This window comes from Microtus pennsylvanicus, chromosome 6 (genome assembly GCF_037038515.1).
Source record: "Microtus pennsylvanicus isolate mMicPen1 chromosome 6, mMicPen1.hap1, whole genome shotgun sequence".
NCBI classification, from domain to species: domain Eukaryota; kingdom Metazoa; phylum Chordata; class Mammalia; order Rodentia; family Cricetidae; genus Microtus; species Microtus pennsylvanicus.
Genome location: NC_134584.1, coordinates 9534164 through 9551928, shown reverse-complemented (window position 1 = coordinate 9551928; position 17765 = coordinate 9534164). Strand labels below are relative to the sequence as shown.

Here is a 17765-nt window from a genome sequence, read left to right as displayed (position 1 = left end):
GAGAGACTACATTTCCCACAAGGCTATGCGAAGGACTGCCTCAAACCTCAGAGCACACTAAATACAGTTTACTGCCGGCGGACCATCCCGGAAATGAAGCTGCTGTTGAAATCCCAGATTACCAAGTGAGTTCAGCTTTTAACGGCAATGTGTATTGCTTTTATTGCTTACTCTGATCAATATGTCGTGACTTAAAAAGCTCAGGTGTACTTAGGAAATTAGGGCAGGAGTAAAGTTCACACTGACACAATTTTACTTCAGGATAACGGAGCAGAAAGCTACGTTGGGACACACAAACTCTTTAGGAATGCTTTTTTTGAAACCACGTTTCCTGGAAATGTTCTGTAATCTCAGATCCTCCGGGGCTTGAGACAGAAAGCTCACAACTCCATGTCCCAAATGGCAAAGGACCAAAGAGAGAGGGGCCCACTTAGTGATAAAGCACTTGTATCACGTGGAAGAGGCCTTGTTTTAATACCTATTTTATTTTTAGGGTATATTTTATTTTTTATACTTCTTTATTGATATTTATTGAGCTCTACATTTTTCTCTGCTCCCCTTCCTGCCTCTTCCCTCCCCCCTTCAGACCTCCCCCAAGGTCCCCATGCTCCCAATTTACTCAGGAGATCTTGTCTTTTTATACTTTCTACTTCCTATGTAGATTAAATCTATGTAAGTCTCTCTTAGTGTCCGTATTGTTGTCTAAGTTCTCTGGGATTGTGGTTTGTAGGCTGACTTTCTTTGCCTTATATTAAAGAACCACCTAAGAGAGAGTACATGTGATAATTGTCTTTCCAGGTCTGGGTTACCCCACTCCAAATAATGTTTCCTAGCGCCATCCATTTTCCTGCAAAATTCAAGATGTCGTTATTTTTTCTGCTGTGTAGTACTCCATTGTATAAATGTACCACATTTTCCTTATTCTTTGTTCGAGGGCCATTCAGGTTGTTTCCAGGTTCTGGCTATGACAAACAAAGCTGCTATGGACATAGTTGAGCACATATCCTTGTGATACAATTGAGCATGCTTTGGATATATATCCAAAAGTGGTATTACTGGGTCTTGAGGAAGGTTGTTTCCTAATTTTCTGAGAAATTGCCACACTGACATCCAAAAGGGTTATACCAGTTTGCATTCCCACCAGCAATGCAGAAGTGTTCTCTTTTCCCCACAACCTCTCCAGCATAAGTTGTCATCAGTGTTTTTGATTTTGGCCATTCTTACAGGTATAAGATAGAATCTCAGAATTGTTTTGATTTGCATTTCTCTGATGACTAAGGAGGTTAAGCATTTCCTTAAGTGTCTTTCAGCCGTTTTAGATTCCTCTGTTGAGAGTTCTCTGTTTAGGTCTGTACACCATTTTTTTTATTGGATTATGTGATCTTTTGGTGTCCAGTTTTTTGAGTTCTTTGTATATTTTGGAGATCAAACCTCTGTCTGATGTGGGGTTAGTGAAGATCTTTTCCCATTCTGTAGGCTGTCGTTTTGTCTTGTTGACCATGTCCTTTGCTTTACAGAAGCTTTCCAGTTTTAGGAAGTCCCATTTATTAATTGTTTCAGTGTCTGTGCTGCTGGGTTTATATTTAGGAAGTGATTCCCTATGCCAATGCGTTTAAGTGTATTTCACACTTTCTTTTCTATAAAGTTCAATGTGGCTGGCTTTATATTGAGGTCTTTGATCCATTTGGACTTGAGTTTTGTGTGTGGTGATAGGTATGATCTATTTTCATTCTTCTACATGTTGATATCCAGTTATGCCAGCCCCACTTATTAAATGTGCTTTCTTTTTTCCATTTGATTTTTTTTTTGCTTCTTTATCAACGATCAGATGTTCCAAGATGTGCGGATTGATGTCCGGGTCTTCTATTTGGTTCCATTGGTCCTCCTATCTGTTCTTATGCCAATACCGGGCTGTTTTCAGTACTGTAGCTCTGTAGTAGAGTTTGAAGTCAGGGATTTGTGGGCCCTGACAGGGATTTTGATGCCTCCAGAAGTTCTTTTATTGTACAGGATTTTCTGGCTATCCTGGGTTTTTTGCTTTTCCATATGAAGTTGACTACCATTCTTTCGAGGTCTTTGAAGAATTTTGCTGGGATTTTGATGAGCATTGTGTTGAATCTGAAGATTGCTATTGATAAGATTGCCATGTTTACTATATTAATTCTGCCTACCCAAGAGCATGGGATATCTTTCCACTCTCTGGTGTCTTCTTCAATTTCTTCAGAGATTTAAAGTTCTTGTCGTACAAGTCTTCCACTTGTTTGGTTAGAGTTATTCCGAGGTATTTTATGCTATTTGTGGCTATTGTGAAGGATGTTGATTCTCTGATTTCTTCCCCAGCCCTTTTATCATCTGTGTACAGGAGGGCTAATGAGTTTTTTTAGTTAATCCTGTATCCTGCTACATTGCTGAAAGTGTTTATGAGTTGTAGAAGTTCCTTGGTAGAATTTTTGGGATCAATTATGTAAACTATCATATCATCAGCAAACAGTGAGAGTTTGACTTCTTTTCCAATTTCTATCCCCTTGATCTCCCTTTGGTGTCTTATTGCCCTAGCTAGGACCTCAAGAACTATATTGAATAGATATGGAGAGAGTGAACAACCTTGTCTTATTCCTGATTTCAGTGGAATCACTGGGAGTTTTTCTCCATTTAGTATGATGTTAGCTGTTGGCTTGCTGTATATTGCCTTAATTGTGTTTAGGTATGTTCCTTGTATGCCTACTCGCTCCAAGACCTTTATCATGAAGGGATGTTGTATTTTGTCAAAAGCTTTTTCGGCATCTAATGAGATGATCGTGTGGTTTGTATTTTTCAGCTTGTTTATATGGTGGATTATGTTGACAGATTTTTGTATGTTGAACCATCCCTGCATCTGTAGGATGAAGCCGACTTGGTCATGGATGATGGTTCTGATGTGTTTCTTAGATTTGATTTGCCAGTATTTTATTTAGTATTTTTACATCAATGTTCTTGAGTGTGTAAATCTCTTTCTTAGTAATGTCTTTCTTTGGTTTGGGTATCAGGGTAATTGTAGCCTCATAAAAAGAGTTTGGCAATGTTCTTTCTGTTTCTATTGTGTGGAATAATTTGAGGAGTGTTGGCATTAGTTCTTCTTTGAAAATCTTGTAGAATTCTGAGCTGAAACCATCTGGTCCTGGGCTTTTTTTTTTGGTTGGGAGATTTGATGACTGTTTCTATTTCTTCAGCAGTTATAGGTCTGTTTAATTTGCTTATCTCATCTTGATTTAATTTTGGTAAGTGATATTTATCCAGAAAGTTGTTCGTTTCCTTTAAGTTTTCCAATTTTGTGGAGTACAGGTCTTCAAAATATGACCTGATGATCCTCTGTATTTCCTCCATGTCTGTTGTTATGTCCCCCTTTTCATTTCTGATTTTGTTTATTTGGATATATTTTCTCTCTGCCTTTTGGTTAGTTTGGATAAAGATTCATCTATTTTGTTGATTTTCTCAAAGAACCAACTCTTTGTCTCATTGATTCTTTATATTGTTTTCTTTGTTTCTATTTTGTTGATTTCAGCTCTCAATTTGATTATTTCCTGCTATCTAGTTCTCTTAGGTGTGGTTGCTTCTTTTTGTTATAAAGTTTTCAAATGTTCTGTTAATTCACTAGTGTGGAATTTTCCCAGCTTCTTTATGTAGGCATTTAGTGCTATGAACTTGCCTCTTAACACTGATTTCGTTGTGTCCCATAAGTTTGGATATGTTGTATGGTCATTTTTATTGAATTTTAGGAAGTCTTTAATTTTCCCTTTTATTTCATTTTTGACCCATTGATGATTCAGGTGAGCATTGTTTAATTTCCATGTGTTTGTGGGTTTTCTGGAATTAGTATTGCTGTTGACTTCTAGTTTTGAACGATGGTGATCTGATAAGGTACATTGGGTTATTTCAACTTTTTTGTATTTGTTGAGGTTTGTTTTGTTGCCAACTACGTGGTCAATTTTTGAAAAGGTTTCATGAGGTGCTGAGAAGAAGGTATATTCTTTTCTGTTTGGATGGAATATTCTATAGATGTCTGTTAAGTCCATTTTAGTCATACCATCTGTTAGTTCTCTTATATCTCTTTCAATTTTTGTCTGAATGACCTGTCCAGTGGTGAGAGGGGAGTGTTGAAGTCTCCCACTATTAGTGTGTGGAGTTTAATGTATGATTTAAACTTTAGAAGTGTTTCTTTGACATATGAGGGTGCCCTTGTATATGGGGCATAGATGTTCGGTATTGAAATTTTTTTCTTGATGGATTTTTCCTGTGACTAATATTAAATGATCTTCTTTGTCTCTTTTGACTAATTGAAGTCTGTTTTGTTAGATATTAGGATAGCTACACCGCTTGTCCATTTGATTGGTGTATTTTTTCCCAACTCATTACTTTGAGACAATGTCTGTCTTTGAGGTTGAGATGTGTTTCTTGTATGCAGAAGAAGGATGGATTCTGTTTTTGTATCCAATCTGTTAGCCTGGGCATTTTTATAGGTGAGTTGAGTCCATTTACATTAAGGGATAGTAATGACCAGTGATTGTTATCTCCTGTTAATTTAGTTTTCATTATTGGTGATGTTAATTTGTGCCTTTTCCCTTCTTTGGTATTTGGTATCAATTGTCTGTGTTTTTGTAGGTGTAGCTAACTTCCTTGGGTTGGAATTTTACTTCTTGTATTTTATGTAGGTCTGGGTTTGTGGCTAGGTATTGGTGAAATCTAGATTTGTCATGGAATTCTTGTTTTGTCCTTCTTGTGATTGAAAGTTTTGCTGGGTATAATAGTCTGAGCTGGCATCCATGGTCTCTTAATAACTGCATAGTGAATTTTATTACAGATCTCTGCAAAACTGACCACAGAGAAGGTTCCATACGTAGAGAGACTCATCTCTTTATTACCAGTTGTGTACTAGAAGCTTGGAATAAAATAATGCCTTTATACTGTAGAAAATGATTCCTTTCTTAGAGTGTAGGTGTTTAATCTCCTCCCTTGCCAGTGTCTGATCACTTATAAGTCTTTAATATTTATGACAATTTTATTTGGAGCTCAGGAATTCCTTCATATTAGATAACAGGATACATAGAAGTTGTGAGAAAAATAGAAAATTCTGAAGTTTTTCAAGTAAATATTAAAGTATATATGCAGCTGATATTGTAAATGATAAAAATGTGAACAATCTCAATGCATAACTGTTCTAGCCGGCAGGCATTCATTTTTACTGCATTCTGAAGATTGTCTGATGGAACAGATTCTCAGGCTGTATCAAAAATAACTAGAGGTGAAAATCTGAAGAAAATTTAACTTCTAAACTTGTAATTTCTGTTCAACCTTTTTGGCCTCTAAGGAAATTTCGAGAACATGCCATTATCTTTGCATTTCTTAAGCATCATATTGCCCAGAGGAAATACTTTTAAAATTTTTATAAATTCCTTTCACTCCTTATTAGTTTTTTCATTTCTATCTCAAATCTGATTACTTTGTTATTTTAAATTTTTGTGCCAGGAAAGAACATCAGTATTAGCAAGACTGCAGTGGTGCACACCTTTAATCATAGCACTTGAGAGGCAGAGGTAAGTAGATCTCTGACTTCATGGCCAGTCTGGTCCACAAGAGCTAGTTCCAGGACTGGCTCCAAAGCTACAGAGAAACCCTGTCTCAAAAATCCAAAATAAAGAGGCATGGTATTTATTCATTAATTTTGTTGTTGTTGCTGTTAAGTGGATAACTCTACAGTTTTCCTTCAACATCAGAGATCTGAGAAAAAAAAGTTAGAGCAGGAAGTATAATCCAGATGGGCTCTGTGTCAATAAATGTTTTAAATGTCATATTCAATGGATCTCTAAGGATTTTGAGGATCATCTATTAAGTGTGCCTGAATTTACACAAACTTTCTTTGTATTTACTTCTCTATTTGACAATATGTATGGAAGACTAAAACTTGTTCTCATAAATGAATTACATTTTTGCTACGTTTAACTACATAGTTTTGAGCACATGGAACAATTGAATCATCTCTAAGGTGACTGACCATTAACGTGTGTGTTTTAATTATCTTTCACAATTTATAATAAGAAAGTAGCTTCTATAAGATGAGGATTTTACAGTTTTATCCCTATTAAGCTTGAGCCTTAAAATTTTGAATTCAAGATCCCTTAGCATTGAAGTAAAACTTTAAAATGCAGTTGTAGTTCATAAAGACAAAAATGCTAGTCATATTTCTTTACGTTGGTTTCTGCTAGCCTGAGTAGACATTAGGAATTTAGGTCTCACTTATAAAACATATCTTGTTTTTTATTTTAAAAATTTTAGAAGTCTAGTGTCAACAAAGAGATAAGTGGTTAAACTTACACTTAACAATGACCTAAACTGTTGACATACATCTCTCAGTCAGCTTTTTGTCAACTTGAATAACCACCTTAGGAATTTAATGGTATATAAAATCCATTCTAATCTAAAATACATTAGAGACCTGTTGTTGACAGTTTGGTCTATAAAAAATTACAATAAAACCTAAAGGGGACAGTTGTACTAGGAAGTTTTATAGGTGCTGCGTAGGTGGTTTCATACATCATGGTCATCTCAATCCAAATGATGGTGAAGTCATATGGCATGTGTTCTTCAATTTTTCTAAAGATGACTTCTGAACACATGGTTGCTTTCACCCTGATGAGGTCATCAGTCCAGATGGAAGCAAACCACGTCACTACTATTTAAAAATTTCTATTATTGCAGTGTTTTGTTATAGTCCTATATTCCTGAACAAGAGTTGAATCATATGTGTAGTATACTGTAGTAAATAAAAATTTCTTATTAATAGGTTTAACTATCAGCATATTTTTATAAGCATCAAGCTAAATTTTTGCTATGGTTTTTTTTCACCATACCAATGAATTTATTAATCCTTAGATTAAGAATTTATAGCGAAGAGATAGATATTTCTATGCTCCATGTGCCATTTGTACATGAGTTTAGTCAAAATAGTCAGTGGTTGCAAAATACTTAAAGTTGATTGATATTAGCAACTTTTGATTGTTGAGCTGTACAATGCAGGAATGGGTAAAATATTTCCTGTGGGGTATGCAGAATTTGTATATAAAATTTAGGCCCCCTTGTTTTTTCAGAAAGCCATATATAGAAACATTAAACATAATAACTATTAGATTTTTAGATGTGATTTTAGGCAAAACCTATGGAGTACTTTTTAAAAAATCTTAGGTATCCTTTGGATAGTGATCGTCTTAGTTACGGTTTCTGTTGCTGTGAGTAGACTCCATGATCATGGCAATTCTTATAAAGGAAAACATTTATTTGGGGTGAGCTTATAGTTCAGACATTTTAGTCCGTTATCATCATGGTGGGTGGCATGCACACAGACATGGTGCTGGAAAAGGACCTGAGAGGCAGCCAAGGATTGGGTTTGGCTTGAGCATGTATAAGACCTCAAAGCCTGACTCCACAGTGACACACCAGCAATGCCACACCTCTTAATAATGCCACTTCCCATGGGCCAAGCATTCAAACACAAGAATCTATGGGGCCATGCCTGTTCAAACCACACAGTGATTATAGATCCTGAGTAAGATGACACTGCAACCTGCCAATTATTAGTACAGAAGAGATATCCATCCTGCATTTTCTTTGTGGTGTGATAATCACTGAGGTTCTTTACCAATCAAGGACTGAATCTATAAACTATCCAACAGCATTACTTAAGAAGCTAATAACCTGCTTTGTTTCAGGTTGTATGCATGGTTGTAATGTTAGTGTCCTTGTATAAGGCGTTGTCTGATCCTATGGAACTAGAGTTACAGACAGTTGTGAGCAGCCATGAGAATCCTGCCTCCTGAGAATCCTCTCCAGGTCCTTTGGAAGAGCAGTTAGTGCTTTTTACTACTAAACCATCTCTCCAGACAGAACAGTCCTCTTTTCATGATACTCATTCTTGATTTTATGGTTTTTATGACTAAAATATCCCTTGGAGTTTCTAGGATCTCCTGTCATTCAGTGTCCTTAATGATGAATTTTGTCAACATCACAACACTGCATCAGACTTGTTTACGGATATTTTTTACCTATGTCAGAAGGGCTTCCAGCTCTCTTCTCACTATTGGTGACCTTTAGATTTATATCCAGAATACAGATGCCTCCTGTTATTTGTGCTTTTATTGCGGTTTTAATTAGTATAATACATAGTGTTTATTCATTTTCTTCATTTCAGGAAATGCTGTCATTCAGGGACGTGGCCATTGATTTCTCTGCAGAGGAGTGGGAATTGCTGGACCCTGATCAGTGGAATCTGTACAGGGATGTGATGTTGGAGAATTTCAGCAACCTTGTGTTCTTGGGTGGGTTGTCCTATTTTTAAATCATTGTTGCCTTTTAAGCCCTGACTCTCCTAATCAGGAACTACAATTCCCAGCATATATCAGCAGTGGTTGTGCCACAGGAGCTGCAGCCTGAGGGAATTCTGTTCCCTCATGCACAGCCTCTTTGAAAGCTATGAAGGGAACTTGTATAAATCTCTGTCCTTCTAAGGAACTCAAGATTCACCAAGGCCAGCTGGCCTGGGTCTGAAAAAGCATGGGATAAATCCGGACTGGCTGAACATAGAGGACAATGAGGAATACTGAGAACTCAGGAAAAATTGCAGTGGGTTTTTGATCCTACTGCACATACTGGCTTTGGGGGAGCCTAGGCAGCTTGGATGCTCACCTTTGGAGACCTGGATAGAGGTGGGCGGTCCTTGGGCTTCCCACAGGTCAGGGAACCCTGATTGCTCTTCGAGCAGATGAGGGAGGGTGACTTGATCGGGGGAGGGGGGGGAAATGGGAGGCGGTTGAGGGGAGGAGGCAGAAATCCTTAATAAATAAATAAATAAATAAATTTAAAAATAAAAAAAAAAGATTCAGAAACTGAGGTGCACTTCCTCTCCGCAGAGGGAAATAATAGCAAATAGCTCACCTCCTCTCCTTGCTGTGTCTACAAAAAAGCTCTCATTATTCTCCACACCCGGACTTAAAAGCCCTTCTCCACCTGGCTCCTTCCTACCTCTTCCAGTCAGCTCATTGCTGACTCAGCATCCTGAGCACAAGTGAATTTGATTTAGTCAAACAAATGTAACATATGTTTCCATCGTTAATCACATGTTCCAGAGGATGAACAAAATCAACATACATTGAAGTAATATTCTACCACATAGGTGAGGGACTCTTCCATGGTAAACTCTTAATTAACTGTCAGCATCAAACTTGATTTCTTTCTATAGTATCTCAAGGGTGCTTGTGCTTCAAACAATGAAATTTATGGGACAAATTTTAGGGAACTTAAGGAGAGTATTCATATGCCTACAACGATTTTATTTCTTCTCTTGTTCATAATACCTTCCCTTTGTTTTTAGACGTACCCTTTATATTGGGGTAATGTTATAAAGTAAGGGGCATGAGTGGGAAGCATCCATGTTAAAAAAAAATATCACACCCTTTGATTTTAATATTTTTTTTGCAACTGGGGAGCATGAACCTCAGTACCTGCACATCTTCATTTCCTCCTATGCATTCTGATGGCCCCATCAGGAAATTCATAAAGACCTAATCTACTGTAATCATTGATTATATCCATTCTTTCCTTATATATACAGTCCTAGACAGGACATGTGATTCCTAGGAGAATACACTAATAATAATGTTCTCTTTTTCCATAAACAGGCCTTGCCTCCTCTAAGCCATACCTGGTCACATTTTTGGAGCAAGGACAAGGACCTTCAGACATGAAGAGATTAGCAGCAGCTGCCATGGAAACAGGTGTGTAGGAATGAGGGGACAGAGGCCAGGGTGAGAGATTTGCAGAAAAGGAGGCTTTATCAGCAACATTAACTCACAATGTTCTGATGGACATACGGTGTAAAGGATCCCCTTTCGTAGTTTACTGTGAGAAGAGGATGTTCCTGGAGCTCTGATTCTGTTATGCTTTGTCCTTCTACCATTAGATCAGCCTCTGTCTACAGTAACTGACTAAGCTCTGTAATTTCTACAGAAACACTATGTATTTTTTATAATTTGGTCAGTAGATCCTCATACATGAGATGTGCAGAAATCCTCCTGTCTTCAATCCTTTAAATATATTATTTAATATTGAAAGGCACTATTTTCTATGCATTCAACCAAATTTTCATACCTTCAAAATCTAAGCACTTGGGATATATATGAACTATTAAATTATGTGTCTTCCAACTTGGACTACATTTATACTTTGTGTTCATCTGGACATAAAATTTCTATATGTGTTTAAGTGTCTCATTTAAATTAGTATCATAGTTTGTTTTCTTAATGGTGGATGCTATGCCTTCCCTACATGTTTGACGTTGTTTATACTCATTTGTTTCTGTGGTCTATGTTGTCCTGTTTTGTCTTTCACTTCTGGTTATGTAATTTCAACCTATCATGGTGGTTTTAATTAGGATGCACTGAATACATCTTTAGAATATTGAATGTAATGGTATTAATATTAAAAAATACATGTCTGAGCCAAAGCATCTGTTTTTAAAAATAAACATAAATATACAGAATTTGCTCAGGTTTCATTAATTTCTCAACCTTTACTCACCAGGAAACAAACAGTCTACTGGCAAAGAATGTGGCAAAGCCCTTCCTTGGAATTCACAACCTATTAGCCACCAGAAAATTAATCTAAAAAAGAAGCCATATAAGTGTGAAGAATGTGCTAAGACTTTCCGTTCTCCATCATTACTTTGTATACACAGGAGAATTCATACAGGAGAGAAACCCTACTATTGTGAAGTGTGTGGCAAGGCCTTCCATGTTCCCTCGTTATTTTCAAAACACAAAATTGTTCATACAGGACAGAAACCCTACAAGTGTGAAGTATGCGGGAAGGCCTTCTATTTTCCATCACGACTTTCTCTACACAAAAGAATTCATATACGAGTGAAACCCTACAAGTGTGAAATATGTGGCAAATCTTTCTGTTCACCATCACAACTTTCTGAACACATGAGAATTCATAAAGCAGAAAAACCTTACAAGTGTGAAGCATGTGGCAAGGCCTTCAATTATCCATCACAACTTTCTATACACAGTAAGATTCATACAGGAGAGAAGCCCTACCAGTGTGAGGTATGTGGCAAGGCCTTCTGTTTTCCATCAAAACTCTCTCTACACAAGAAAATCCATACAGGAGTGAAACCCTACAAGTGTGAAGTATGTGGGAAAGCCTTCTATTTCCCATCACGACTTTCTGACCACAAGAGAATTCATATGTCAGAGAGATCCTTCAAGTGTGAAGTATGTGGCAAGGCCTTCAAAAGTAAACCAGTCCTGTCTGTACACAAGAGGATTCATACAGGAGAGAAACCCTACAAGTGTAGTATATGTGACAAAGCCTACAGTCGTCGATCAGGACTTTCTGCACATATGTGGATTCATATAGGAGAGAAACCCTACAAGTGTGAGTTATGTGGCAAAACCTACAATAGTCGAGCAGGACTTTTTGTGCACAAGAGGGATCATACAGGAGAGAAACCCTACGAGTGTCAAGTATGTGACAAAGCCTACAAGAGCCGATCAGGACTTTCTGCACACAAAAAAACTCATACATGAGAGAAACCCTCCAAGTGTCGGGTATGTGTCAAGGACTTCTATGTTGCATCACAAGTCTGAACACTAGAACATTCATACAGGAGTGAATCCCTTCAAGTGTCAAGTATGTGACAAAGCTTTCTATATTCCATCACAACTTTCTCTACACAAGAGGATTCATATAGAAGAGAAACCCTACAAATGTGAAGTATGTGGTCAGGCCTTTACTGATCTGTCATAACATTCTAAATATATGAGCATTCATACAGGAGAGAGACGTTAAAATTGTAAAGTGTGGCAAGGATTTCGATTCTCCATCAGCACTCTCTAGACACAAGAGAAATCATACAGGATAGAACCCTGGAAGTGGGAAGCGTGTGTCATGGTTCCCTGCTGCATCATTCCTTAAAGTATTTGAGAGAATTCATACAGGCAAGAAATCATACAACTATGTAGAAAGGCCTCTATATTCCATCATGACTTTCTGTACAGAAGAGCTTTCATATAGGAGAGAAATTATAGATGTGTTAAATGTGTGGCATGTCCTTCAATTACTCGTCAGGACTACCTATATATGAGCATTCATACAGGAAAGAACCCTAAAACTGAGAAGTACGTGGCAAAGACTTCCACTTTCCATCATTACTTTCAGAACACAAAAGCATTCATATAGGAGAGAAACCCTACAAATATGAAATATGTGGCAAGATCTTTAAAATGTCACAGATTCTTTCTGCTCATTTCATAATCCATTCTGGAAAAAAACCCTACAAGTCTGAAGAATGTGGAAAAGCCTTGTGTAAAATGTCATACCTAACTCAGCACAAATTCACTCACATTGGAAGAAACCTTCCAAATATGAAGAATGTGGAAAACTAACTATACCAGAAACTTAAGGAACATCAATCAATTCATTCTGGAGAGAAACCCTACAAGTGTAAAGACTGTGACAAAGAATTTAGAGCTTTCGTAGCATGTTCTCGGTCCCAGATTATTCATACTGGAGAGACACATTGTGACTGTGGAGAATGGCAAGGCCTTCCAGCCGTCTTTGGTCTTAAACAACATCAAAGAATACACTTGTGAGAAAAACCCTGTGAAGAGTGTGCCAAATCTTTTGCACTTACTTAGAACTTTTGAAACACCTGATAATTCATGCTCAAGAGAAATGCCAATACTGCCAAAAATGTTCAAAATAAAAAACTCTTTAATAATCTTTCGAGTGTTTCTCAAGACAAGGTAGTTCAAATTGCAGTTAAATAATACAAGTGTCCAAATAATCATGAAATATTATGTTTTATACTTCTATATTACCTAAAATATATCAAAAATATTCTGGATAGAAACCCTTCAGATAGGGGTGACACTGTGGCATATCCTGCTGTGTTTTTGTTGCTTTTATTGACTGATTACTAAAGCTGTTTGGGTCCATAATACAAATGTTAAAATGAAGAAATCTGCACTTGCTCAGAATTGAGTTTAATAAAGGGTTTTTATTTAGGGGTAGACTCGCGGATCCCAGTCCTCTGCACAAATGGAACAGGAGCTGAATACAGCAGCTGGAAGAGAGAGAAAATGCATGCTTTACATCAGCATTTATAGTATAAGAGGTCATGCCCAGGTGTGGGGGTAACTTAAAGGCTACTGGTTGTAGGATTTCCGAAAGCACCTCTCCATTTTGTTTAAATAAGAGAGTTCTAAGCTTGATACAAAATTATATACAATAAAAACAAATAAAGAGTATAAAAATTAGAATAAGAACCAGCATAAACTATGTCAAAGAAGAAACGTGATAAATGTTTCAATAATTATCCTATCCTAGGGAGTTTAAGTCTTATAAATAACTTGGCAAAGTCATGTGAGGAAAGTAATTACAACTATATAGTCTTTTTGGTTGTTGTTTTGTTTTGTTTTTTTCAAGAAAGGGTTTCTCTGTAGCTTTGGAGTCTGTCCTGGAATTAGCTCTTATAGACCAGTCTAACTTTGAACTTACAGAGATCCACTTGACTTTGCCTCCTGAGTGCTATGGTTAAAGGCATGCACCACCACAGTCTGCCTTAAATATCTAGTCTTCAATCCCATCAAAGACCTGAGAAGGGAAAAAATACTACTTGAGTATGCAGGAAGTGCAATCAAGCAACTTCCGAAATGTGCAACAAAAGCAGAGAAAACTGGCTACCTGCACAATCACCCAGTCTCATTTGCAGTGTTGCAGCAGCGAAGTTTGGATAAGGCGTAGAGTAACTGACAGTCCATTATCAGAGGCAAGAAATTTTTCAAAACTGTGTCACCCTGTCTTGGCAAGATTTGACAGTCTTTTTTCTTGTATCCTGCTTGTCCTGTCTGGACATTGTGCATTTGGTCAGTAGTTGATGCATGGGCAGTTCCTTGCCCAAAAGCCAGTTTTGCCAAGAAGAAAACAAGCTCCAAGTGGAGTGTCTTCAGTGCTCGACATTCTCTAGGAAAAACATTGGTGCTGCCCGGAACAATCATGTCTCATGACAATAGAGCCCTAAGTTATTTAAATGCCCTACTCTACAACTCTTAGAAGTGGTTGAAGATTAACTATCTATGTGGAATACAATCTATATGTATCCAAAAAGTATGACAAACATGGATGACTATTGACCTATAATTCTTAATATCTATATAAATTAAAGACTAAGGCTTCATATTGGAATATTAAACAATCTTTAACTGTAACAAATTAGGACAAGGACCTCAAAATGTAAACAATGTATAAGTATCTTGATCAGAGGTACAAATGTATATTGTAATATGATAAATATATACTAAAATTGTATCAATATACAAGAATCTATATCAATGTAAATTGCCTATAACTGATAGCTCATATGTATTCACTCTATTTCTCAGTATACTATTAATGTAAGTAAGCTCACACTAATCTATTATCCCATCCAATTTACCTTTTTCTTTTTCAAAGAGATCCCTGAGCCTACATAATTTCCACCCCAACCCTATACCAATTATAAACAACCCCTAAATGATGTCCCTCACCCTGAGGACAAACTTTGTTGGGTTAGGGAACGATGTCTTCTAGAATTACTTCCAGCTATCATGGGGGTGTTATTTCTTTGGGATCCTGTGAAAGTAAAATGATGGTTAAGTTTCAAGATTACTGTGAGGTATAATTGTAAATAACCCCTGAGTATTCGGTAGGGTTTTTCTGAAGTTCCTATTTTGAGTTCTGACCAGAACATTGTAAAAAAAAAAAAAGTGCACCATTTCAGGTAACCAAGTTGGAACCATGTTGAGAACCTGGTACCCAAAATAGGTCTTATAGTAGTGCTATCAGCATCATGATATCACATCAACCAGGTTGGGTTGTTGTTGTGGGATCCCCTCTTCTTCCTAGAATCTTCCAAGATTGCTGTGGGAAAATTCATTATTCCTTGTGCAAAACTTAAACACTTTATACAGACATATATTCAATGAAAGGTAAAATAGAGACAAAAATAGGTGTGGATAAAGTAAATTTTTTTCTAAATCCTTTCTTCGTTCTGCCCTAAATGTAACAGCTTGTGGTATGAGACAGAAATTCTGAATTTTTCTGTTAAAAACATGCTTGGATTTAAAGAAGGACAGAGCCCTTGTCCAACTCCAAAGCCAGCTTGATTATTAAGTGAGTCATGACTATTATTCCATTTAATATTCAGTGATTCTTATCCTCAGATGACCTTTCCTCCTAAGTGATAATTCTCTTTGCTTGGTGATCAAATCTGATCAACCAAGGGATTCCCTGAGGTCCCAATACATGGAAAAGGCCCTGGCCTCCTCAAAACCAGGTACATGCTTGGCAGAGTCAGTATTGGTTCAGAGCCAGACCATGGGGAGCTTTTCCCTGCAGACTTGCTGTATAAAAAAGAAACACAGTTCCTTCTCCAAGACCAGAAATACAAGTGGAAGAGCTTGGGGCCATGACCTTGGGGGACTTGTGTCTTCAGATCCTGAGACCCCAACACTTCCCACAGGTATGTGGTTATCAGTCCTAAGACTGTTGTGTGCTCTGTCTGTAAAATTCCTGAGATACTGTGTGCTCCCTTTGTTCAACATTGTTTAGATTCCTGCCGACTTTTTCCCACTGTACAATAGTTTCTGCTGACTTTGTCCATTTATCCCTCTGCTAAGAGTATATAAAATGTCATATTTCTTAATAAGTTTGCTTGGAATAAGGTGTAGCTTATGCAAGACCGTCTGACCCCAAACTTTCTTATCTTTGTTATGGAGTTTGTGACCCATGGGAAAAGACCATGATCTGAACTACATAATTTAGGTAATTTTGTTAAAGCTGCTAGCAGAGCAACACTCTCTGACAGACATGAGATTGTCATCTGAAGGGGAGTGAAGGAAGGATATTTAAAGGCAAAAACCACAAGAAGACCTTGAGCATCTGCACAAGCGGCCATAGAGCTGCTCTGCTCTGCCCAGGTTAGGTAGTCAAAGTGACCTCAGATCTGTCTTCAGATTTCGGCACAAGCAGTTACAGAAGCCAAAAAGCAGTCAGTCATATCACAACACTCAGATAGTCATGGCTGTACATTTGTTGTGTGTAGGGTTCCTGGAAACTTATCTTCCAGAGACGAATGTCTAGTGGGCACCTGCCTAGCAGAAAATGGAGTTTCTTTAGCCAACCCGGTCTTCTCTACATTCCTTTTTATCTTCTCATCTCCTGGTCCATGAAGAATGATCTGTTGGACCAGGTCATCAAACCATAAAGCAAATGAAGCTACAAAATCCTGAATGAGTAATCCTAACAGATGAGGAGACTACAGACAGAAAACTAATCAGAAGAAATGAAGAAAGCCACTACATGTACATAAAAATGGACACAAGTAACACAAATGTTTCTACAAAAACCATCAGATATCACTACAGACATGGAAGACCAAACAGTTCAGGGAAGATGAAAACAGGACATTTCAAGATTGCATTCTCACATCTAGACAGGTCCTCAAAACAATGTGCAAAGGACCCTCCAAGGTATGGACTGGGTTTACAAGATAATTGCAGAACATTCCACACAATAGATAAGGATACACATTCTACTCACTGGCATAGATATCTTCTCTATGGACCACATTTCATGCCACAAACCAAGCCAACATAAATAGAAGAAAAGAAATAGTCTTGTGCACCCTAGCAGAACACATTGTACGAAAAAGAGAATTAACACTTTTATCCTGCTATTGTACTTATAAGGGGGGGGGGGAAGGACACAATAAATAACTGTAGAGACAGCTGGAAAGATGTTTAGTGCTTAAGAGGGCTGGTAGCTCTTCCAGAGGCCCTGAGTTCAATTTTCAGCAACCACATTGGTGGCTCATGACCACCCATATGAGATCTGGTGCCCTCTTCTGGCCTGCTGGCATACATGCAGGCAGAACACTGTATACATAAATAAATAAATCTTAAAAAAAATAAAGTGCAAGCTCCCATGAGAGGGTCTAGAGAAGGAGGTTACAGGCAGACAGTGACTTAGGAATTCACTCTGGACACAATCCTCACCCAGGAACACCAGGTTGCTGTAATTCTCCAGCATCACATCCCTGTACAGACTCCACTGAGCAGAGTCCAGACATTCCCACTCCTCTGCAGAGAAATCAATGGCCACATCCTTGAATGACAACATGCTCTGAAATAAAGATCAATGAATGAAAACCACACAATAAACTAATTTAAACCATTAATATAACTAATTAAAACTATTAATAGTAATAGTAATACCAATAGGTGTTATGTTCTGGTGCTTTTACCTGAGGTAAACCGTGAGAGGGTAGAACATGTGCAGGAAGAAGTCAGAAGGTGCCTCGACTATCCTTGCTTGTGAAGTCACAATGGTTGAGTGACTATATACAGAGATTCCAGGAGAAGGCCTGTTACCATGAGAAAGAATTGAAACTTGTAGTCTCTGCCGCTAGAGGGAGATACGCTGGGTGTCAGGCTGCTCTTAAGGTGTTTGGATGTGAGTGGAGACCTTACAGTAATGTCTATTACATTTATTAGTTATTTTTGGTCACTTTACCTGTGATTTCACACACAGGTCTGCTTGATATAGAAACTTACTCCTGAGTAAAACATTCATTTTGATTCTTTTTATTTTGAGATAATTAGAAGAAATTCACATGGAAAGTCACTGCTAAGCCTTTG

General features: G+C 37.6%; 2 protein-coding genes across 2 annotated transcripts in view; one reads left to right on the top strand and one right to left on the bottom strand.

The window, feature by feature from the left end:
- LOC142851762 (uncharacterized) overlaps positions 1-17256 on the bottom strand; it is a 48791-nt gene extending 31535 nt beyond the window's left edge. Inside the window, exon 1 of the mRNA XM_075975771.1 lies at positions 17124-17256. Coding sequence (XP_075831886.1) covers positions 17124-17247 — 124 coding nt within the window. The 5' untranslated portion in view covers positions 17248-17256. The remainder of the gene's footprint in view (positions 1-17123) is intronic.
- Positions 40-12808, top strand: LOC142851756 (uncharacterized). The gene is made up of 5 exons (XM_075975763.1): positions 40-125; positions 5503-5570; positions 8219-8345; positions 9705-9800; positions 10606-12808. The coding sequence occupies exons 3-5, from the start codon at positions 8222-8224 to the stop codon at positions 11613-11615; spliced, it is 1230 nt and encodes a 409-aa protein (XP_075831878.1). The 5' UTR covers positions 40-125; positions 5503-5570; positions 8219-8221; the 3' UTR covers positions 11616-12808.
- Positions 17257-17765: the final 509 nt, after the last annotated feature.